Source organism: Mauremys reevesii, linkage group 1 (genome assembly GCF_016161935.1).
Source record: "Mauremys reevesii isolate NIE-2019 linkage group 1, ASM1616193v1, whole genome shotgun sequence".
Lineage (NCBI taxonomy): Eukaryota > Metazoa > Chordata > Testudines > Geoemydidae > Mauremys > Mauremys reevesii.
Window position 1 is genome coordinate 191,289,666 of NC_052623.1, and position 25,528 is coordinate 191,315,193.

The following is a 25,528-nucleotide window of genomic DNA, read 5'->3' on the forward strand; positions in this document are numbered from 1 at the left end:
ATTATTTCTGTAAAACAAATTCATGCTTAGAGTTACTTACTGTGCTAAAACATAGGCCACAATATGCTGCAAAGGTAGGTTTACATACTGCATGTCTAACTATTTGGAATTTTCCAATGCAATTTAAAGCCACTGAATGTTTGGAATGTCACATTTACTTGTTAACATCTTAATCAAATTAATGAAACTTCATCACATTATATTGGGAAAGACATATTGTTCCATATCCCAATGATATACATTTTGGTACAGCATAATGATGATTATATGGCAGTGTTGCCATGACTGATTTTTTTTCTGCTGGAACATTCTGAAAAAAATCTGAAAAAAGTGGCTTCCTTAATAAAAGTACCTCTGTCAAACCTCTTTTTGACGAATCAACCTGAAACTAACAGAAGTTGTCAATCAGCTTGGAATGACAACATCCTTGCAATATTGTAAAAAAATAATCATCTAGAAAAGTTTTGTGATACAGAGATATATATACACTATGCAGGGCATGAGGAGTGATAAGAATGTGTGGTAAGAATGGGGTGGCTGTCATTCTGCACCATGACAGGGAGATTGTCTCTTGAGTGAGGCTTAGACATGCTGTTCTAAGCTATGGGGTGCCCTGCTCAATTGCAGTATTTGTGCAAAACTTAACTTGTGATAAAAATTGCCCTATCTCCTTCAATGCTGCAGTTTACAGGACAAACTTTCAACTTCCTTAGAAGATAAAGTTTGTTCTAGTTAAGAAGAACATTGACAGTGTATAGTTGAAACTTTTTTGAGCAAATGGCAGAGAAAAATATATCACTTTATAGCTTTACACTGTCCTGTACAAAATGTAAAACTACAGATAGTTTGTAAAGAAAACATTGTATATTAATGATTAAAAAGCAGAATTAGAAATATTCTTCTCACGGCAGCTTCAAATTGTATCCCATTAGCCCCAGGCATGTTTTGGGATTGACTACCTAAAGTATGTTAATTGAAGGGCACCATCAGGGTGCCGTAGATATACTGGACCAAACTGATCACTGGTATAACACCACTATTCATGGAGGAATTGATATATTACTTTGTTGAGCAAACTGTATTCTCAGGTGCAGGCACAAGGCTCCCACTGACTTGGATGGAAGCTGCACACATCCGATCCCAGAATCTGGCAAACTGATTAGAACTTTTTGAAGTGTGGCTTTAGCCCTTCCAGAAAACCAGTCAAAATTTTACTTAGAGAGAGGCAGATCCTCAGCTGGTGTAAAACAGCAACATTTCATTGAAGTCCGTGGAGTTAAGTTGATTTATCCTAGCTAAGGATCTGATTGAGAAAGTAAATAAGATAGCAAAAAATGATAGGGGTAACAATCATTTGCAAGGAACATTTAATCAGAGTGGGAGATCGGTCCCATGCAGTACTTACATCCTGATTAGACATCTCCCAATATGGCCTTTCTCCATAGGACATCACTTCCCACATGACAATCCCATAGCTCCATGCATCACTTGCTGAAGAGAACTTTCTGTAGGCTATAGCTTCAGGGGCGGTCCATCTTATGGGGATTTTTCCACCCTGGAAGACATATTAAAAACTTCTCAGTATCACTAGAATACAGAACTGCAAGTACCTTAACAATAAATAAATAAATCCCCTCACTGTTGAGGTTCCATATTCTGCTGTCTGTGAAATAGACTGACAATACAGTTTTGCCTTGGCAATTTACTATAAATGACAGTGTTGGTATTGGTGGCCTGTGGTATGCAGAATCTCAGACTAGATGATCTGGTGGTCTTTTCTGGCCTTAAACTTAATGACACTACTATTGCAAAAAGGCATTTGCAAAAATTTGATCACCACAGTTCAAATATTTACCCCCTAACAAATTCACACTGTGGAGGTCTTTTGCACGATATTATATTTATACACTATAATCAGTTATATTTTATCTATTACATTTTGTATCTGGAAAATTCTTTTGCATTTTTAAGAGTAAAATGATTTTTTCCCTGATGCATTCCTTCAACAAAAATCTGTGTTAATTACACTGGTCTATAATTTTTGAGAAGTCGTCCGCTTCAGAGATAAAATGTCCTATTTATTATGTATTTTGATGTGCTGAATTCAAATATGACAATTAAAACAACTGATTGGCTACTGTTTCTAAGATATTTAAGTTTTTACATTTTATGTCTATGTATATTGTGTAGATAGTAGAGTTTTAATCATAAATTGTAAACCTAGGTCTTTTCATGTGTTTATGGTTGCTTTACATGATAATATTTCACCTGTCCTGTTTATGTAACACTTTAAAAATCAGCAAAAGGGTTATATAAATAAAATTTATTATGAAACAAAAGGCAAAAAACTATTATGTACATAGTTTAGTCCTATTCAGTGTCTACTCGGCGCTTCTTGGCTTGTCTCTTGTATTCATTAAATGGAGCATCTCTTGTCACCGTCCAGCAATAGTCTGCAAGCATTGATGGGCTCCATTTGCCCTGATAGCATTTCTCCATTGTTGCAATGTCCTGGTGAAATCGCTCGCCGTGCTCGTCGCTCACTGCTCCGCAGTTCGGTGGAAAAAAATCTAGATGAGAGTGCAAAAAATGTATCTTTAGTGACATATTGCAACCAAGGCTTTTGTATGCCTGGAGGAGGTTTTCCACCAACAACCTGTAGTTGTCTGCCTTCTTGTTTCCGAGAAAATTTATTGCCACTAACTGGAAGGCTTTCCATGCCGTCTTTTCCTTGCCACGCAGTGCATGGGCAAATGCATCATCTCGAAGAAGTTCACGAATCTGAGGGCCAACAAAGACACCTTCCTTTATCTTAGCTTCACTTAACCTTGGAAATTTTCCACGGAGGTACTTGAAAGCTGCTTGTGTTTTGTCAATGGCCTTGACAAAGTTCTTCATCAGACCCAGCTTGATGTGTAAGGGTGGTAACAAAATCTTCCTTGATTCAACAAGTGGTGGATGCTGAACACTTTTCCTCCCAGGCTCCAATGACTGTCGGAGTGGCCAATCTTTCTTGATGTAGTGGGAATCTCTTGCACGACTATCCCATTCGCAGAGAAAACAGCAGTACTTTGTGTATCCAGTCTGCAGACCAAGCAAGAGAGCAACAACCTTCAAATCGCCACAAAGCTGCCACTGATGTTGGTCATAGTTTATGCACCTCAAAAGTTGTTTCATGTTGTCATAGGTTTCCTTCATATGGACTGCATGACCAACTGGAATTGATGGCAAAACATTGCCATTATGCAGTAAAACAGCTTTAAGACTTGTCTTCGATGAATCAATGAACAGTCTCCACTCATCTGGATTGTGAACGATGTTGAGGGCTGCCATCACACCATCGATGTTGTTGCAGGCTACAAGATCACCTTCCATGAAGAAGAATGGGACAAGATCCTTTTGACGGTCACGGAACATGGAAACCCTAACATCACCTGCCAGGAGATTCCACTGCTGTAGTCTGGAGCCCAACAGCTCTGCCTTACTCTTGGGTAGTTCCAAATCCCTGACAAGGTCATTCAGTTCACCTTGTGTTATGAGGTGTGGTTCAGAGGAAGAGGATGGGAGAAAATGTGGGTCCTGTGACATTGATGGTTCAGGACCAGAAGTTTCATCCGCTTCCTCTTCCTCGTCTGACTCAAGTGAGAATGATTCTGGTGCTTCAGGAACCGGCAGTCCTTCTCCGTGGGGTACTGGGCGTATAGCTGATGGAATGTTTGGATAATGCACAGGCCACTTTTTCTTCTTTGACACACCTTTCCCAACTGGAGGCACCATGCAGAAGTAAAAATTGCTGGTATGATCTGTTGGCTCTCTCCAAATCATTGGCACTGCAAAAGGCATAGATTTCCTTTTCCTGTTCAACCACTGGTGAAGATTTGTTGCACAAGTGTTGCAGCATATGTGTGGGGCCCACCTCTTGTCCTGAGCTCCAATTTTGCAGCCAAAAGAAAGGTGATAGGCTTTCTTAACCATAGTGGTTAGACTGCGCTTTTGTGATGCAAAAGTCACTTCACCACAAACATAGCAGAAGTTATCTGCACTGTTCACACAAGTACGAGGCATCTCTGCTCACTTTGGCTAAACAGAAATGTGTCCCTTTGCAAAATCAAACACTGACAAATAAGAGAGCACGACACTGTATGATTTCTAGAGCTGATATAGGGCAATTTGTTCAGCAGAGTGATGTAAGCTTCGTTATGATTGCATCATCCATGACTTCTAGGAATAACATGATGCAATTCATATCATGTATGACGCAATACCAGCTTCAGATTGCATCATTCATTGTTTTGCCCAAAAAGCAAGTACTGTCCAAACCCAGTCATAGATTTATTCATAGATCCAGTCAAAGATGTATTTTAGTTATTTCTGGTTTAAATTGAGATCCCTTCCCTTTATAACTCACTTATCCTCCGCTATTCCCAAGTCAAGGGCCGTATATACTGACCCAATAGCATATCTTGAAAACTAGAGCCAATCAACAATTTTAAGCATCATTTTCATTCTCAGTGACCCAGAATTAGTAAAGTTGGCCTACATTTATTTCAGAAGCAGTTTGGCTGTAGAGCAGTGTTATCACTGATTAGAGGAACTCCTTGAAAAAAAGTTTTTATTTCTTGAAAGCAGTGTATTCATAGTGCCACTAGATGGCAGAATGGGGCAGTCAGAAGAATTGAGACCTAATCCTAGCTGTTTTTCAATGTATTGAGAATAAAGATTGTTCAGTGTTAACACTATTTCTAGAAGAAAGAAAATAAATTAATTACAACATAGTTTTGGATGCTGAAGAAAAGTCAGGCATTTTTTTAAAAAAAGGATGCAAATTTACATTGGGGATAGCTCAGTGGTTTGAGCATTGGCCTGCTAAACCCAGGATTGTGAGTTCAATCCTTGAGGAGGCCACTTAGGGATCTGGGGCAAAAATTGGTCCTGCTAGTGAAGGCAGGGGGCTGGACTCAATGACCTTTCAAGGTCCCTTCCAGTTCTAGGAGATTGATATATCTCCAATTATTATCTATTTTATTCATGTGGAAAATTATTGGTCAATAACTTGTCAAGATGATGATGACTCACAATGCCATTGCTGCCTCAGAAAGTATTGCAAGGCAAAAATATATGCATATGGGCACCTTGTTTGAATATTATTATTCCCTTTATTAATTATAATCACTGTGACAAACCAATGTAGCTAGTAAATGTTGTTATGGTTCATACATGATTGTAGCTAAGATGCCCTTTGTGGGTTTATATCTTTTTATTTAAGCACTATGGTTTTGTAAAAGACTTTAGATATTCAAATTTGGCCTAACTCGGTCTACTCTAAAGTCAATGGCAAAACTCACTTTGACTTTAATGGGAGCAAAGTTAGGCCACTAATGCTGAATTGCTTTTTAAAATCTCATGCTCTATCCCATTTATTTAGAGCTATACTGAGCCATGAAGGCACTGTGATTTTAACCCGGGGTGCTAGTATTGAGTTTTCCTTGGACCTTGTGAGGATGAACAAAGGAAAGACATCTTCCATCCTGTCCCTGCGTGCAGCACTTGGGGCCACAGAAAAGACAGAAGGCCCAACACAGAAGTTAACATATTTGGGAATTGAATTGGATACAAGGCAGCATGTATCACAGCTACCCAAATAAAAGCTAGATAATATAAGGCTGTTGATAAGGGTACTCAAAGGTTCTAGGAAAGTTATACTAAAATGGGTTCAGGTGATCATGGGGCACTTAAATTTTGCATAGAGAGTGGTGGTGCTGGGTAGGGCCTCATAATTTTGTCAGGGTGACCATAGAAATGAGGGAAGATTTGGAGGTATGGGAAACATTTTTGGAACAGTTTAGTGGGCTAACAATCTGGTGATCCAATTGGATCCTGGAATCAGAGCTTCGGGTAGAATTGGATACCTCGGGGGGAATCCGTTGTAGAGGTAGCTTAAGTAGTGGGCAATGAAGGTTGCAACAAGAGATGTCCCATTTGAGTTTTCCACTAATATTGGTGGCTTCCAATACGTAGGGTCAGCAATTTAGAAATAAATGGGTTTGGTTTTGGTACAACATTCAGGCAGTAGTCACATTATTACCTGGCAGTCAGCGTTGGAGGGTTTTGACTCCCAGTGAGTCCAGACAATTGGGCACTGGAAATTGGACTGTTACAGGACCTGTGCTCCCTTTGATGGGTGACTGGGGAAGGCAAAGATGAGCTAATGTTGTATGTCTGTGATTGCAGAAGACATCAGAGACAAGGTTGATGTTTGGATTTTCAGGCACCCTATTGTGCATTGGGCCCACACGCAGGCAGCCAGGTTGGCAGATGGACTGCAGCTGAGCTTCAGGATTAAGGGTGTCTGCCATCAATGGTTTGGCCTAAGGGGCTCATTGTGGAATCAGCTCATGTCTCTTCTGCACTTATTGATGGGTGAATTATACCCACCTAATATCCTAGTTATTTACCTTGGGGAAAATGATCGAGGGGCCTGCAGGATTCAGAGGGACGTAGGATGGATTAGACAGTCGCAGCCAAACATGAGATTGGTTTGGTTAGAAATACTCACGAAGCATGTATGGCAGGGAGCCATCAATCTTTTTGGATGCAGGTGGCTCAGTGATTTCACACAGGGACATCCAGTACAATGTGCTGGAGGTTTTTAAGGGATGAAGGAGTGCACTTGTCTGGGGCTGACATTTTGGCTGTGGATTGGATTAGGTAAGAAACTGATCGCACCTGGTGTCGCATTTCTGTGTCGTTCTTTCATTCACCCGTGCATCTTGATCAGTGAATGTTTCTCACTGTTCATCTATGAGCCTGCCCTACACAACTGATACAGGCAAAACTCCTACTCCTCCTGCCCATGAAGAGCATAGGATTGGTTCTTAAGAAGAGATTAAATTTAACATTATTTTGTAGTCCTCCCCTTTTTATGTTCACCATTTCTCCTCTCTGCTTAGTTTAGTAACTCAGGCCAAATTCAGGACCTGATCTGACAATGCATGTTAAAGGCAAAGGAAAGATTCCCATTAACCTTCTGTGGGTCCAGTGCTATGTGCTTTTAATACAGCCAAGGGAAAATTGTGTTCACATTGACCCTTACAAGTGGGTGCAATATCTGCCTGGATTATACATGCCAGTTGTGGGGGAGGCGAACAGAAGATGTTAGCACTTGTGCTAAAAAGTACAGACTTTACCCTTTGAACACTGCTGAAGACTTCTTCTTGCCATATGTCCATACACAAATGATCTGCAAAGTGTGAACTCTGCAGGTTTTGAGGGAAGGCGCAAAAGAGGAATTCTTTGTTTCTCTTCCTGACCACGGTTTTTTGGGTGAGAATTTATGTGCAGCTTAAGGACTGGCCGTAGAGATTTAAAAGATGTTCCACAGCCCTATATAATACAGATATATTCCCAATTACTGACTGGTTAAAACAAATTTCTTCTCAGAGGCTAGTATCGACTGACATCCAAAGCCTTTTTTTAGATATTAGTAGCCAGAAAATGGATACAATCCAAATACAAGTCTTGAGACATCAGAACAGCAGTGAGGAATATACTATTATAACCGAGAATAAATGACATGCTACTAATCTGAATGTTCAGTCTGTTAATTTAAAGCTCTATATCATTTAGTGAAACATATTCATGAATTGTCCTAATGAGCATACACTTTTAATTTTGTAGAAGTTTAATCAATGGAAGACATTTTTATCTATCATTTATCAGCATTTGAATTTTAATGAATAGTTCTGTTGTTAATTACTGAATTTCTATGTTTAGAGAAAACACGCACAAATAATGAGTAGTTGACATTTGGATATTCATAAAATATTCTTTTTATATGAAATTATCAACACAACTATGCATTCAAGTCTGAACGTAGATAATGAATTTATTCATTAAAGTTTGATTGAGGGTGGAGATCTAATCATCATTCCTTCATGAATCTGATCACATACTGAGAAAATATACTCAGAAGAGGTCACAACTGTCACTTTGAATAGCATTCATAACAAAATTTGATTCTTCATATAACTGACTTTTTAAAGAATCTGATTAGACTACAAAAACTAGCTTCATCATGCAGCTTTACTGACTGGTTCCTCTGGGACTGGCTCCTAGAATGTGAAAATAAGAATGGAGAATAAAATCTTAACAAAATTCATGGAAGTTCATTTCCCTTGGCACAGGGATGTGCTCAATGTTGTAGCATAAAAGGAATTTCCTGGGCTACCTAATGGCAAAGGGAAGCAAATCCTCTTAAATTCACACAGTAGACTCAGCTTACACATAAGCCATTACATGCAAAAATGTATATTTCAATACTAAGTTTGCAGAATATCTTCTATGCAAAAAAGCTGTTTTATTTCTTGGGCAGAAATCTGAAAGGTTGAGACCTCAATATGACTAACAGTAAAGGCTGATATAACTAAAAAGTACTATGAGCCATTCATGCATAATAAGACACATAAGCTTCAGGATAGCTAAAATGACACTTCAAGTTCATGATGAGAGTAATAAACAACACTATTATTATTGGGCATTTCCTTTTAGTTGTCACCTAATTGAAAAAAAATTGAACACAATATTGTACACGAAGTGAGCCACCTTCAAATTAAAATAATGTATAAATTATCTAAATTTAACTACTCTAGTGGATTAATGAAAGCTGTCACAGTTTCCTAGTCCAGAAAGCCTTTACACAAGCAAGCACTTTTTTTTTTGTTAAAAACCATGTTGCATTTTTGCCCCATCTCTAAAATTTATAATGAGCTCTGTGCCCAGGGCTGGATTTACACCTTGGGCACACCTAGGCCAATGAGAGCTGCGGAGCTGGCGCTTGGGGTGAGAGCAGCATGCGGAACTTCCCTGATTGCCCCTGTGTCTAGGGGCTGCAGGGACATGCTGGCCACTTCTGGAAGCCGTGCAGATCCAGGGCAGGCAGGGAGTCTTCCTTAGCCCCTCTGCACCACTCACTGGACTTTTAAGCTGACCGGAGCTGCCAGGGTCCCTTTTTGACCAGGTGTTCTGGTCGAAAACCAGATCCCTGGCAACCGTAGCTGGCCTATCACCCTGCCGTGACCCAGGAGTGGCAAAATTTGAATTTTTAGGTGCCTCTAGAATGCTGGCGCCTCTAGGCATGTGCCTACTGTGAAATCCAACCCTGTCAGTGATATGCTAATTTTGTTTTCCTGTAGTACAACAGCTCTAACGGTGATATTCCAATACTTATGATTTAGCCTGTTTTTTACTTGCGGCCTTCTGAATAATGACAATTCCCTGAATTATTCTTGCTTTTAATTCAGTGCCAAAATTCCGCAGTGTGCTGTCAGGACCGTCCTTCTAACAAGAATACAAGTGCTATATTATTCACTTAGTGCACTGTGCAGCTTCAGAACACACACACACACACACTCCCCTACACACACCCTACCTTACAGAGTTGACAAAAGCACAGTGTGCTCTATTAACTAAAGATAGAATAAAGTATACATTATACAAAAATTGTCTCCTTCTCAGAGTTTAGACGCCTAAAAACTAAGTAAAAAATGGACACCTTTTTCCAAAACTTCTTCTGTCTCATTACACAAACAAACATTGTTATTAATTTAATATTTAAAGTTTTTGGAGATCCAGAAGAGCAATGTAACAATACACTATCCAGAGAGGGTGACCAGATAGCAAGTGTAAAAAATTGGGACAGGGGGTGGAGGGTAATAGGTGCCTATATAAGAAAAAGCCCCCAAAATCAGAACTGTCCCTATAAAATCAGGACATCTGGTCACCCTATATCCAGAACTAGCTCACTGTTGCAGCTACAGCACATTATGCTGCATTCAGCAAGGCTGAAGACCAGACTATATTTGTTAAGCTCAAAATTACAGACTGCCTGATGGGGAGACATCAGGAGTGGCAGAGATGGAAAGAAGCAAGTGTGCTAGCTGTCCTGCCTTTTGTATTCCCTGCTAACCAATCCAAGAAGTGATACTGATGAAAACCTTAACTCATAAATATCTGCTTTCTTGTTGTCTATTACATATGTTAGAAGACATAATCATATGTAAGTATGCAAATTATCCAAACTAGAGGCCTTAAAATCATAATATGCTCAGTGTTAATACTAATATGAGGTCATGCGTATTTCTGCTACAATGGCTCCCTAATCTCCCTGAGTTGGTAGACTCCCTGGAGTCTCTGTGTGCAGAGTAGGCCAGGGTATTCGGAGCTGTGGAACTCCCTTGTCTACAGAATCCCCCATGCATGTCTCAGGCAACAACAACAACAAAAAAATCCTATACATACTCCTGGGTCAATTATATTGCTCTGCAGCAGATTTTGTTGGATGAGGCCTTATCCACCTATGACCAGGGCAACTCATGTTCCTGATTTTCCAGAAAAATCCCTCCCCACCACCACTTTTTTTTTTGTAAAGACAAGACCAATTTCTATTTCAGTTGTTTTTAGTGAGGTAACCAAGGGCAGGTCCATACTCACCGCGCGAGTCGACGCGGTGAGTTCGACTTCTTCGAGTTCGAACTATCGCGTCTAATCAAGACGTGATAGTTTGAACTCCCCGCGCGCTCCGGTTGACTCCGGAACTCCACCACCGCGAACGGCGGTGGCGGAGTCGACCTTGGAGCCGCGGAGTTCGACCCCGCCACGTCTGGACGGGTAAGTAAGTCGAACTAGGGTACTTTGAGTTCAGCTACGCTATTCGCGTAGCTGAACTTGCTTACCCTAGTTCGACCCCCGCCCTTAGTGTAGACCAGGCCCAAGTGTCCACAGCTATGGAGGCCTGCAGTGTAAACTCACCAATCCTGCCACCATGGAACCTAGACCACTGCTCTAATCTGGCACGGCAATTCCTGTGTGCCTATGAATTATCAATCACATTTGCTTGTGATGTTTTGTAATAACTGGCACTCATTCAGTCTCAGCTTTTTACCCCAACCCATATGAGAGAAATAGAACGAAAGGCCCTGAGAATGAAAGGAGAGCAAAGACTCAGTGAGGGAACTGAAATTTAAAATATTGAATGCAATTCATCATTCTATATAAAAATCTCATCCCACTTTACCAGAGTGGTGTTTTTGTTTGAAGACATGGATCTAGCCACATTTTTCACATGAGAAATCAGTTTGGTCATCTTCAATTAATACCTAGAATCCCTAGTGGACATTTGTCAGCATCCCCAAACCATAATTTAGAACTATTCAGTATTACTGGCATTCTTCTCCAGAGAGTCCAACTATTAGAATATCAGGGAAGCTATACGTTAGGATGACAAAACTATTCTGGAAAGTTTCCCCAGAGTCTGCCCACATTATGCCTAGCTTCAGCTAGTATTATCAATCATTCATTTTCATGAGAACTGAAATGAACAAAAAAAACCCCTCAACCTAATTTAAAAAAAAAGATTGGATTTTTTTTTATCTCAAAGAAAGTACCATTTTATTTCAAACATCCTGTTAGTTTAAAAATACTACAGTTGGGTACGTGCAACCTGATGATTTTTTTTTTAAAGGCCATCCCCATATTTGTCTTAAAAATAGCAGGCAAAGTCTTAACATAAAATAATTATTCTAGCAAACATCTTATTAACACTTACATTATACAGGTGGGCATGTATGAGAAAAGGAAAACTATTTGTGGGTGGAAAGAGTCAGCTATTAGATACTACTGTGGTGAGTGCCATAGAAACACCAAAGATAGCGAGATTGGAGGTTCTCACTCTGATCACTGAAACACTTCCAGATGAAGCTAGAAGTTTCACAGGGGTAAAAAAGCATAGTCTTGTGGTTAAGGCATGGAATTATTACTCATAACACCTGGGTTCTAGTCCCAGCTCTACCTCAGTTTCCTGTTTGACCTTGGGCAAATAACAATCTCTCTCTGCTTCAGTTCTGCACTTGTAAAATGGAGATAAAAATACTTTCTTACCTCACAAGCTCATATATGATGCTGGTTTTGTTGACAGCTAATTTGTCATTTAGCAATAAGAATCTGTGGCTGTTTTCGTCTGCCACCCTGCTTGCTGCAGTTCCAGATCAGGAATATGATAGATGGTTGGTTTTATGTCCCTGGTTGCAGAGCTTTGCCCTAGGACTCTTGAATGCATATCACTTAGACTTGCTCATATAGGCCCTGATTCACGTAGGCACTTAAGTACACGCTTGAAGTGAATGGGACTACTCACAGGCTTAACATTAGGCATGTACTTAAGTGCATGATCAGGGTCTCAAACAGAGCCAAACCATGTCTCTTGAGCACCAAGGGGCATACTGGTGGAAGGGCACTGTCCCAACAGCAGTGCCTGGAGGCATTATAACTGTTAAAGCCTTAATTTAACCAGAAGCACTACGTGCCATGCCTTTACAAAGATCCAGCTAGCACTTCCCCCAGCTCTAACAGCACTGATATGTACATAGTGCTAGTGAGCAAACTAGGATAAACAACTCTGGAAACTGATGTCTTCTATCAATAGAACTGGTACAGCATGGTGATCAGCAAGTTTCTCCAGAATACCCCGCCATTTTGCTTTCCTGGAGGCCATCAATACTTTTGAACTGGTTCTTTCTAAAAAACAATTTTATTCTTTCTATGAATGACCCTTTGATTGTTCTCCATCCTTAGCTCAAAGGAATAAAAAAAAAATCAAACTTGTCTCCTCTCAATATTAAAAATTCTGTCACTTTGTAATCACAATTTTTTTTCTATAAAGTAATAAAAGTCCCCATTACTATTTCCTCTGTACCAAATCATTTTAACATTCAAGAAAAATCCCTTCCCTTTTTTAAAGCACTGATCTTACTTAGGTTGAAAGATAATAAAAAGTCTGATAAAAATGCATAACTTTGACCCTCAAAATTCACATAAATGCAAGGATAATGAATATTTTTAAACATTTATATCTGTCCTGCAATCATTTTTTTTACAGTACACTTTAACAAGCATTATAAAATGGCAAAGATACAGCAGACTACACTATGACTGGCTGATAACATTTCCAACTTGTTTGTATATCTAATGGGAGAGCAAGGGTCAAACCTCACTATCTAGGGTACCCTCTTTGACAAAGTGCCCGTTATTTTCCATTCATTTAAAAAATATTTATTTCAGTTTAAAATGAACAAAATAGTAGAGATGGGAAAATGAGGAAGCCGTAATTGGAAACCTGATAAAACTTCCAATGTTTTAGAATTAAAAGGTTAGCATACTTTTTTGAGGGAGGGAGACTGAAAAAGAATTTTTTTAAAAATCTGTCTCTAAGTTAAATTGTTCTACACACACAAACACACCCCACACATTTTGCAAAATCTCTATAGCCCAATCCTGTTCCAATAGAAATTAATGGCAAAATTCAACTGATTTTGACAATGTAGGATTTGTAACATTTTGAAATTGAAGCCTTACATTTTTCTATGATTAAAATTGCTATAGTGAATTTCACAAATTCAGATGATTTATTCTAGGCAATGGAAAAATCATTTTCTTTTCAGAAATCAAGTGTTTCAGAAGCACTCTTCTCTACCAGATTTAGTTTGGAAACTATAATACTACCTGCTAATAGTGGAAAAAATGTTATTTTCTTGAAATACTAGTATTTCTGCAAAGTTATACCTCTCTTCAAGTAGCATTGCAGTAGAATCTCAGCGTTATAGACACCTCAGGAATGGAGGTTGTTCGTAACTCTGAAATGTTTGTAACTGAACAAAACATTATGAACATTGACTTAATACAGCTTTGAAACTTTACTATGCAGAAGAAAAATTCTGCTTTCCCTTTATTTTTTTAGTAGTTTATGTTTAACACAGTACTGTACTATATTTGACTTTTGGGGTCTCTTTTGCTGCCTGATTGTCTACTTCTGGTTCCAAATGAGGTGTGTGGTTGACTGATCAGTTCGTAACTCTGGTGTTCGTCACTCTCAGGTTCTACTGTAATTTCAAGCTGTCTCCCAACTCAGATTACAACAACCAACTTCATGAAAGCCACACATACTGAGTCCTTAAACCTGCATGCCCCAAACCTACCATACTCTGACAAGTAATTCTATTGAAGTAAGGTGAAGAGGGTTTGTTCTGAGGGTCTATCTGAATGCTTATGTGCAGGGCCCCTTGTGTTCCATGATTCTGCGACCAGGGAATTTGCTACAGAGTCCACTCCTTACTGTAGAATTGTGCTCCAGAATCTGAGTTCCCATTGGAAAAAGCAATGATACTAGCCCTTATGGTTGAAAGCATGCACAAAGGCCCTGATTCTGAAATTACCCTGTACAGATTCTCAGCGACTTCATTGGGGTTCTTGTGCAGATCTGATTAAACTGCATTAAAAAGGGAAGAAAAGCAACCAGGCAGTCTGGAACATATCTTCAGTACCTGTAAACAAATGTGAGGCGTATGGGGAACAAGTAGGATGAACTGGAAGTCATGGTACACGAAGAAAATTATGACTTAATTGGCATTACAGAGACTTTGTGGGACAACTCCCATGATTGGAATATGAACATTGAGGGATATAGCTTGTTCTGAAAGGATAGGCATGTGTAAAAAGGAGGCTTTGCACTATATGTCAAGAATGTATACACTTGCTCTCAGGTCCAAGAGGAAGAGAGTGACAGATCTACTGAAAGTCTCTGGGTGAGGATAACACGGGAAAAGAACAGTAGCGATGTTATGGCAGGAGTCTATTATAGACCACCAAATCAGGAAGAGGAAGTGGATGAGTCATTCTACAAGCAGGTAACAAGATTAGTTAACACACATGAGCTAGTATTAATGGGGGATTTTAACTTCCCTGATATCTGTTGGAAGACTACTGCAGCAAAACATATGTTCCACAAATTCTTAGCATGTGTAGCTTTCTGATTCAGAAAGTTGAGGAAAGAACTAGGAGGTCATTCATTTTGAATATGGCCTTGACCCAAAGGGATGAATTAATTGTGAATGTGAAGGTGGTTGGGAAGTTGGGAGGAAGTAGCCACGATCTGATAGAATTCTAGATCCCAGGGAAAAGAGGAATGAGAACAGCAAAACAAGGACACTGGTCTTTAGAAAGGCAGATTTCAACCAACTCAGAGAAATTGCAGCCAAGGTCCCATGGAAGGACCAATTAGAAAGAAAAGGAGTTGAAGGGGGCTGGCAATTCCTAAAAAGACGTAATACTAGCAGCCCACCATCCAGCTATTTTGACAAAGAGGAAAGATAAGCAGAACCACAGGAAGCCAATGTGGAGTTTTTTAGTTATCTAAAACCCAAAAGGGATACATACAGGAAATGGAAGGAGGGGCATGTCATCAAGGAAGTATACATGGGAACAGCATGAGCATGCAGGCACAAAATCAGGAAAGCCAAGGCAAAGAATGAGTTACAGTAAGCAAGCAATATTAGAGACAACAGGAAGGGGTTCTTCAAATATGTCAAACAAAGGAGAAAGATCAAGGACGGTGTGGGTCTGCTGCTCAATTGAGAAGGAGAGGTGGTCATGGAAGATGATAGGAAGGCAGAGCTGCTCAATGTCTATGTTACTTCAGCCTTCTCACAAAAATTAACATGTGACCAGATGACTAGTGAAATTACCATAGACCAGTGGCCCTCAACCTTTCCAGATTGCTGTATCCCTTTCAGGAGTCTTATTTGTCTTGTATACTCCCAAGTTTCACCTCACTTAAAAACTACTTGCTTACAAAATCAGACATAAAAATACAAAAGTATCACAGCAACTATTACTGAAAAACTTCTCACTTTCTCATTTTTACCATATAATTATAAAATAAATAAACTGGAGTATAAATATTGTACTTACATTTCAGCATATAATATATAGAGTAGAATAAACAACTCATTGTGAGTATGAAATTTTAGCTTGTACTGATTTTGCTAGTGCTTATTATGTAGCCTGTTGTAAAACTAGGCAAATTTCTAGATAAGTTGATGTACCCCCTGGAAGACCTCTGCGTACCCCCAAGAGAACCACTGCCATAGACAATAAAGGGGAAGGAATGCAGATTGGGATTAGTAAAGAACACAGAGATCTTCTGACCAATTTGAATGAATTCAAATCAGCGGTGCCTGATGCTATTCACCCAAGGTCCTGAAGGAATTAGCTGAAGAAATCTAGGAGCCACTGGCCATAATATTTACAACTCACGGATGACAGAAGTGGTGCCAGAAGATTGGAGAAGGGCCAATGCAGTCCTCATCTTTAAAAAAGGGTAAAAAGGTGAAGCCAGGGAACTATAGATCAGTCAGCCTGACTTCGATACCTGGGAAACTACTAGTAGAGCAATGTATAAAACATTCAATTTGTTAATACCTGGCAGATTAGGAAGTAATCACTAGCAGCCAGCATGGATTTACCAAGAACAAATCATGCCAAACCAGCTTGATTTCCTTCTTTGACAGGGTACATGGTTTGGTGGGTAGGGGGAATACAGTGGACATAATATACCTGGATTTCAGTAAGGTTTTTGACACAGTCCCACATGACATTATGATAAGTAAGCTGGAGAAATGCAGGCTTGGAGGAACTACCATTACATGGATGCATAATTGGTTATACAACCACAAAAAGTAACTATTAATGGAATGATGTCAGATTGGAGGGAGGTTTCAAATGGGTTTCCACAGGGATCTGTTCTGTGTCCGGTGTTGTTTAAAATCTTTATTAATGACCTGGATGTAGGAACAGAGAGCATACTGATCAAATCTGCCAATGACACAAAGCTATGGGGGGTTGCCAAGATTTTGGAGGATAGAAATAGCACTAAAATTCAGAGGAATCTTAATTAATTGGAGAATTGGGCTATAGACAAGAAAATGAAATTCAACAAAGACAAATGTAAGGTGCTACTGTTAGGGAAGAAAAAACAAATGCACAAACACAAAATGGGGGATATCTGTCTTGGAAGTGGCATTGCTGAGAAGGATCTGGGAGTTGTGGATCACAATCTCAACATGGGACAGTAATGCGAAGCTGTTGCAAAAATAAAGCAAATGCAATTTTAGGTTGCATTAACAGAGGCATAGCATGCAAGTCAAGGGAGGCATAGTATTTCTTCACAGAACGCAGGTCAACCTGTGGAACTCTTTGCCAGAGGATGTTGTGAAGGCCAAGACTATAACAGGGTTCAAAAAAGAACTGGAAAAGTTCAATGGCTATTAGCCAGGACGGCCAATGATGCAAAACCATGCTCTGAAGTGTCCCTACTCTTCGTTTGCCAAAAACTGGGAATGGGCGATGGGGTGGATCATTTGATGATTACCTGTTCTGTTCATTCCCTCTGAAGCCCCTGACATTGGCCAGTGTCGGAAAACAGGATACTGGGCTAGATGGACCATTGGTCTGACCCAATTTGGCCTCTCTTATGATAGTACTGTTCTACTCGGTGCTGGTTAGGCTGCAGCTGAAGTACTGGGTCCAACTTTGATCACCAATGTATAGAAAGGATGTAGAGAAACTGGAAAGGATCCAGAGGCGAGTGACAAAGATGATCAAAGGGGTGGAAGGCAAGCCATATGAGCAAAGGCTGAAAGAATTGGGTATGTTTAGTTTGGAAAAGAAGATATTAAGGGAGGACGATAGCGGTTTTCAAATACTTGGAAGGCTGCCATAAAAAAGATGGAGAAAAACTGTTCTCTCTTGCCACAGAGGACAGGACAAGATGCAATGGATTCAAACTACAGAATAGCGGATTTAGATTAAATCTCAGGAAAAAATTCCTAACAGAACAGACTGCCTAGGGAGGTTGTGGAAGCTCCTTTGCTGTAGGTTTTCAAAAGGAGGCTGGACAGCCATTTCTCTTGGATGGTTTAGACCAGAGGTGGGCAAACTACAGCCCGTGGGCCACATCCAGCCCGCGGGACTTCCTGCCCGGCCCTTGAGATCCCACCCGGGGAGGCTAGTTCCCAGCTCCTCCCCTGCTGTTCCCCCTCCCCCGCAGCCTCACCTTGCCCCGTGGGAAGCACTCTGGGCGGCGGGGTTGTGTGCTCCTGCCAAGCAGCTCCGGCTAGGCAGCGCAGCTGCCAGACATGCTGCTCTGAGCAGCATGGTAAGGGGGCTGGGGCCAGGGAGTTGGATAAGTGGTGGGGGTCCCAGGGGACAGTCAGGGGACAGGGAGCAGGGGGCAGTTGGATGGGGCGGAGGTTCTGACAGGTGGTCAGGGGACAGGAAGGGGTTGGATAAGCGTGGGAGTCCCGGGGGGGCTGTCAGGGGGCGGGGGTGTGGATAGGGGTCAGGGGATGGGGAACAGGGGGTTGGATTGGGGTGGGGTCCCAGGGGCCTGTCATGGGGTGGGGGTGTGGATAGAGGTCAGAGCAGTCAAGGGACTTGGAACGTGGGGTTGGATTGGGGTGAGGTCCGGGGTTAGGAGCGGGGTCCCGGGAGGGGTGGTTAGGGGACAAGGAGCAGGGGGGGGCTTGGATGGGTCGGAGGTTTTGAGGGGGGCAGTCAGGGAGGGGGAAGTGGGAAGGGTCAGATAGGGGGCGGGGGCCAGGCTGTTGGGGGAGGCACAGCCTTCCCTAACCGGCCCTCCATACCGTTTTACTACCCCAATGTGGCCCTCAGGCCAAAAAGTTTGCCCACCCCTGGCTTAGACACAACAAATCTTGCATATTGGCAGGAGGCTAGACTAGATGACCCTTATGGTCCCTTCTACCCCTATGATTCTCTGATTACAGAATCAGGACCCCAGTGTCAACTGATGTACAGTGTTGTCTGCCTGAGTCTCTACATAGCCTGAAACAACAGCTCTGACTTGTATTAACTGTTTCATTCATCTCAATATTTTTTTAACTGAAATCTAAAGATGACAATTTAAATATCAACATTAATTATTTCACTTACCTTGCTGCCATAACACCCAAATCTCACCCTAGTTCCCCCCAAAATTCTACAGTGCAGTTATAAGTTGTCATTACAAAATTTGCACCATACTGAAAACTGGGACAGAGTAAAATAAATGAAATTTAAATGCAAAATTAACACTAGGGTTACTGTTATTGCATTATTCATTTTCAGTTCAATTAATTCAAACCTTTCATTTTTTTACTTAAATGAAGCTGGGACCGAATTTCCAATCTGCTGCACAAGAATGTTGCAGAATCCAGGCACCTCGGATGCAGAATTTAGATTTAGCTTTCTCCAGTGTACGCTGTATCTTGCTTATCTAATGTTTCTTCAAACCTTGATTCTAGAAAGGGGCCAGAAACATAACAAGGAGGAGGCTTATCAGAGTTCCAGTGCTGTAACACTGTTGATAAAGTGTGTGATCAACAGAATGTGATCATTAGTCTCATAATGTGTGATTTAGTCTCATAGTTTCTAGGTATTTTATCACTTTGGATTTGGACTCAGCTGGAATCAGGAAGTGCAAAGGAGAATTAATACAGAGTAATGAATAAAAGATAACCAAACTTTTCTGAACATCAGAAAATGTTCAGTTCAAATTTTGGTTAAGGATCAGATCACTTCTCATTTTAACCTGAAACGGTTTGTCAGTTCTTCAGGTTACATTCAGTTCATGTGAACGTAATTTAAGAATTCATCAGAATCAAATACATCTTAAAGAATAAAGAGGATTATTTTGTATTATATATTATTTTAAAAATGCACTTTTTGTTGAATTTTAAAAGTTCTGTTTAATTCGGAATACCTCACTACAGGCTGTGTTGGTGCAAGACTATGATAACACTGATGGGTCTTTAGTGAGTCATCAGAAATCAGTTTGTTGATCTCAGTCCAGTTGTCTATATCACAAAAAACACCAACAGTAGGCACTAATTCTGTCCCATTGTTGGAAGTCTCAGCACAAGAGCAAGGACTGAATGGCTATAGAGACTGACTGACTCTCAGCTGTTCAGATAGCATTCCTGGTCAGTGTTGCAGAATACTAGTGGGATAGTCGGTGGAGGCTTGTACAGCTATAGCTGTTCTGTGGAGAGATAACGTTAGTTTCTAGAACCTTCACACTGACATATTCCACCAGAAATAAATTCACTTTTTAAAAAAGATACAAACTCTACCAACTTGCTGGGAATCTTTATCATTCAATCTCATGTCTCATAATGAACCCAAAGTGTATATGACTCAGTGGGAAATATTCATATATAGTATTTTTTTTATTCTATTGTTGAAGTATTCTGCTATGGAGGGAGATATGCTAGACCATATTAAACTCAGCTGGTGTCAGTGCTATTCTACCATTACACAGCATAAATGAAAGTCAACAAATTACCAAAATACTAGAAGGAAATTACGTGAAATACTAGCTTGCCGACTAAATAAATTAGATGCTTCTGAGTAATCTTTCAGTTTGGTTCAATGACATACTGAAAATAGTCCATAGATCGCTGCAGTATGTCACGAGCATATTCTTGAATAATAGGATAACCATCTGTTTGATGATGAATAATTTGGCACAGAAATAAGATTAAATTTTGCTGTAAACAACCAGGTGGAACTAAATCTGTCAGATATTTGAATAAAGGGCACAGAGTGACTTTTAGTCTGTAGTTCACTATCATTCTGCCTAAATCTACTGTACAGGGCCAGATCTTCAGCTGACATACAAAATGGTAGCTCTGTTTAAGTCAATGAGATACACTGATTTACTCAAACTGAGGATCTGACTCATAATTCTGACAATAACAATGTTTCTTATTATTGTACCTTATGGGCCCAACCTTCTTGAACTTCTTTTAAGAGCCTTGAGACATTTTAATACCAAACCATGAGTTCTGAGACTGGGATACCTTGGGCACTATACAACAGTTGAATCTACTGGTCCTCTATGGATGCATAATCTTTTGAGTAAAACACTATCACATTATCTTTCCCTGATGATGTATACATCATATTAAATCATCATCTTTGTGATAATGTAACGACAACAACATATTAGCATAATTTATCATCGCTGTACATTGCTCAGGGGATATTTCATTGTACTATATAATGTATTAGTTGTCACTTTGGTGATATATTGCAGTAAGACATTATAAGAAAAAAAACATGGGTTTGATGAGGTTCTACTCAACATTAGATAGTATTACCCAGGGATTAACAGACCTCAAGGATGCTTTAATTTAACAGAATATTGCAATACAAAGGCACAGAAGGCACATTTCATAACAAGCGAGATCGTACTTTTCTGGAACCAGAAATGTCATTGGTATTTGACCAGCTTTGGTTTATTTTAAGTAGCATTTATTTACAGAAATTGTTACCCACCCATCTTATCAATGGTCAATGGTGGTTTCATGTACCACCAATCAATTAATATTAAAAAGCCCTCAGCCAGCTGTGCAAACTTGTTTTGACCTTTTCTGAAGGGCTCCTGCAGATAGATAAAAACAGGTGTGGTGATTTCATTACAGTAACCACCGAATTCAAAACAGCCTAAAATGTGCTAAGGATGCTTATTTTTCCTTTTTTTTTTAAAAAAAGTTAATTGACAGAGTGCTAGATTAGCAAAGGCAGATCCTTTCAACCATATGTTCATGGGGAGAATGCTATTTTAAGAATTCTTAGCTGGGAATTGTGCTCTTAGCATTCGGACTTCATGCAAATAAAGCATGTCCATCTGGGTAAACTATGTCAAAGTTGGCTGGACTCTTGCCTTAGCACATAGGTGTCTGGCAATGACAGATTTATAACAACAGCCTGAATATATTATAAATGAAGCTTCTGTAGGCAGTCTCTTTAAAGAAACATATGGTCTCCATTTCTCCTTGACTCAATAATCTGTTAACATTTATGTAATGAAAAAGGAAATGGATTTAAAAGGTTCTTTGGGATGGCAGCAAGACCATTTGGATTCCAACGATACATGGGACACCTACTAGCACAACTGTGCCTGGGGTGTCTACAGTATGTGCAGGAAAACTCATTCAGTTACCAAGCACCAGGAGAGAAAGTAAACCAAAGGGATTCAGCAGAGCTCAACAGGATAGGAAAACCAATTCCCATCCTGAGTCAGGAGGCAGCTAAGACTTCAAATTTGGTTTGCAGATTAGAAAATTTGGTGGCCCCAATTTTTGGGTTGTGATCTTATTCTCAAATAAATTACGATTAAATATTGCTGCTGCTTCAACTGTCTAACAGCATTTCTCTGCATTCTGCTTGCTCCATTCTGGACTATGATGTCAGGGGTTCTCATTTTCTCTTCCTCTCAGTGTCTGACACTTACTTGATCTTATATGTTTAGTTTTGACATTTGCTTCACTAGAAATTAAAATGTTATTGCCACCGTCCATCTAAGATTGAAATAATTTATTACATAATTTCAGTTCTTATTCAAATTCCGGCAAAAATTCTAATGCCTGAATATAGTGAATAATGTCCATCTAGTTGGAAATCTAGATCTGATCATACAGAAACACTACTGCACTTCTCTACTTGTACTGCCTGCTCTTCAGGGGTCCCTTAGACTTTGTTCCTAGTCCTCTCAGTAATGCCAACCCGAAGCATTCAAAAAAGCATGAGAATGTCACCAAAATAATGAGTTTGTAAAGGTAACAACATTTTAAGTTCTTTTATTTGCCTTCTGCTTGTTGAGCCTTTAAAGGCAGAGTCAGGTAATTTTCCAAGCTTTTCACTGAAACCCTAAGGACTAGAAATTTACTTTTGTTAAATGAAAGCTGAGATTCTCATGTAATCACATGACTCCAGGAACTGGGGCTTTAAAGAGAGATCACCAAATATTGCAAGATTCATAATAAAATGGCGAGAGTTAGCAATACTGCTGCCCCTTAAGACAGTTAAGAATAGCTTGATGAAGGTAGAAAGCACTACACTGAGGCTATTCACATAGAATCTGTATCAAGTCCTGGCATGTGTTTTACTAAATGTATGTCCGTGTGGACTTGTTTTGGTTAAGTTTGTCATGAAAATCTCACATTCAAACATGGTAGAGCTACAGAATAATGAGACTATCTATGAGGAGCAATATATCCTGAAAGGGAGGTGCCCAGATGGTTCAAATCTTTGTTAAACATGTATGTCCACTGATATTTGTCATGGGGTAATATATAAATATGAATGTAGAGGCAACAGCTGGCAGAGGGCATTCTCCTTTCCCTTCTCATTCAATATCGATATAAAGCGGTCTAGCAGATTGTTAATTGGCATATTGCCCTAATGCTTCAATTCTTTTTCTCTACCACTAAGTCATTGTGTGGAGTCAAAGCATTGAAAACATGCGTATGATGGTTGCTATAGTCCAGTGACACACTGCATGTTTCCCAGGTTTTTCTCCTTTATTTTAGCTTCAGACAACAAGAGATCATCTTCTTTAAAAATAAAAGAGACTTAAATCATAACAGTGATTAAATTTATCATGAAACAACGTGCCCACAAATTTGCTTGTTTTAATCAATTTAAGAATACCTGCGACTTGGAATACACATCAGGCCTTGACTCAATTTCTGAAACTTAGTCCAAATAGATGACACCCAAATAATAATTTTGGATCACTGGCTTCAGTGCTCTGGCCTGATAAGCAACCAGGATACCTTTGAAATAGCTCTGTGCTGCCTGACAGACCTCAGCAAGAGCTTGATGTTGCCATCTTCTTAAGTGACTTTCATAATATTTTGTATTGCTCTGTTCAGCTCCTTCTCTTTCCCCATCCCTGAGACAACTCAGCTCTTTCCTCCACACTCCTGCTTAGCCCTCCTGCCACCCTTCTTTCTGAATGGCAGCTCAATGTGGTTGTGCCTGATGTCGCTCAGCCCACTCCAGTAACCCTTGTTCAAAGTGAAAGAGATCTGATGCTTTCCTTTTCCAAATATCACTTCTATTTGCTCTGGAATTCTGGGCCATAGGATTTTTCTCAGTTTGTTTAAGGGTATAACTTGATAGATTAACGATCAGCATCCTATGTCTGTCAGCATGTGGCACAGCAAACAATAGACTGTCCATGTACTTCACTGGAAGAACACCAGGATAGATCTGCGGACAGCTAACTGTCCTCCCTTCCCCACCCAATTCACTCTAATCTGTGCCTTCTATGCAGCCCCGTATGTTGGGAGCAACCTTCCCAACCTAGCTCCTATTGCTTCTAATCTACTGCTTTTAGTCCTCCTCCATGGCCTTCCTCAAAATATACTCTTTCTGTAAACCCTATATACTTTAATTATGTAAAAAAAAACTACATTAAAAGAGCTTTCAGGTTTCAAAGTCAAGCACTCAAGAGTTAGGAAATGCCTGAATTAAGTTTGCCTGTCCAACCTTAATTCTTCGCCCTTGTGCATATGCTTTATGATACAGTCTTTAATTACATGATCATTTATTATTTTTTCCTGCATCATATACTGCATGCTGGTTAATAACATGAAAGGACTCCAAGCTTGTATAAGCAAACTGACTCTTTGTTAACGGAACCATTTACAGAGATGCTGCAACTGCAGCTAGCCTCCTAGCCATATGCACTCAGATTGACTTCCTGGTGACTCCTCTAAACTCTTCAATCCTGAAACCTGTGCTCTATCCTCCAAGCGATTTGTGGGTTGATATAGTGCTTTTATCTCATTTGTCTAAGTAGGTTATAAGCTTTCTGAGTGCATGCCCTTGATCTCCTCAGGGCTCTGTACAGTAATATGTATGGTTGGTACTCAACAAAAAAAGAATGAGAAAGAGAAGCTGGGTTCTTGACAACTCTGATTGTCAGCCATGCAAATGAATGGAAAACAATCATGTAGCTAACATCTCCACTTGTTTCCATGACTTTTCAGGGGAGGTAACTGTACACACACAATGTTTTGTGGACAAGAACTGTGTTACAATTTTGTAGAGCTGCTCTTTTCAAGACCTTTTAAATCATGTCAATTCTTCAAGACTTTTGGCAATGCAATGTGGTATTTTTGGGTACTTGTTGAAATAGGAGACAGTCCTGGCTAGAGGCAAGCATGACAATATCTAGACTATGAACATTCTGGCATATGCAGGTTAAAGAGCTCAGTTTGGAGCTGCCTTCTTTAGATTCATTGCAAACGTACCATTACAAATCCTGAGTCAGAAAAACAAGCTTGCTTTTGAACTATTCTCCAAATGTCTCTGCCATTATATAAAAGCTTATAAAGCAGAGGTTCTCAAACTGTGGTCCGCTGACCACCGGTGGTCCATGAGCTCCATTCAGGTGGTCCGCAGATAGTTCCCTTTAAGATGCGTGCCTGGGTGTCCGCACACAAGCAAATGAAGGGCCACCCACCTAATTAGTGGAGTCACGCAGGCGTGGCTCCACTAATTAGGTTCCTGGACCCTAGAGAAGATGCACATGTGAGCTGGTGGCCTTGTGGGGAATAAAGGACAGGTGGGAGGGTGCAGTGGGGTGAGAAGAGGGGGTAGGAGGAATTTGGGAAGTGCAGGGCTGTGGCAGCCAGAGAGGTGACTTTCCCTAGCTCCAGGGCTGGAGCTGCCGGGGAGAGAAGGCCCTCCTTCCCAGCGTCAGATCTGTGGCTGCTGTGGTGGGGGAAGCCCCTTCTCCTTCCCAGCCCCAGCTCGGGGGCTGCCGTGTCCAGGGAGAGAAGGCATATCC

The 25,528-nt window shown here is 40.3% G+C and overlaps 1 protein-coding gene across 6 annotated transcripts in view; it reads right to left on the minus strand.

Moving 5' to 3' along the window:
* Positions 1-25,528, minus strand: part of EPHA6 (EPH receptor A6) — an 855,214-nt gene that overhangs the window by 19,076 nt on the left and 810,610 nt on the right. For all 6 annotated transcript variants that reach the window (XM_039534481.1, XM_039534488.1, XM_039534472.1 and 3 more), the window contains one exon: positions 1,406-1,555. In XM_039534481.1, coding sequence (XP_039390415.1) covers positions 1,406-1,555 — 150 coding nt within the window. The remainder of the gene's footprint in view (positions 1-1,405; positions 1,556-25,528) is intronic.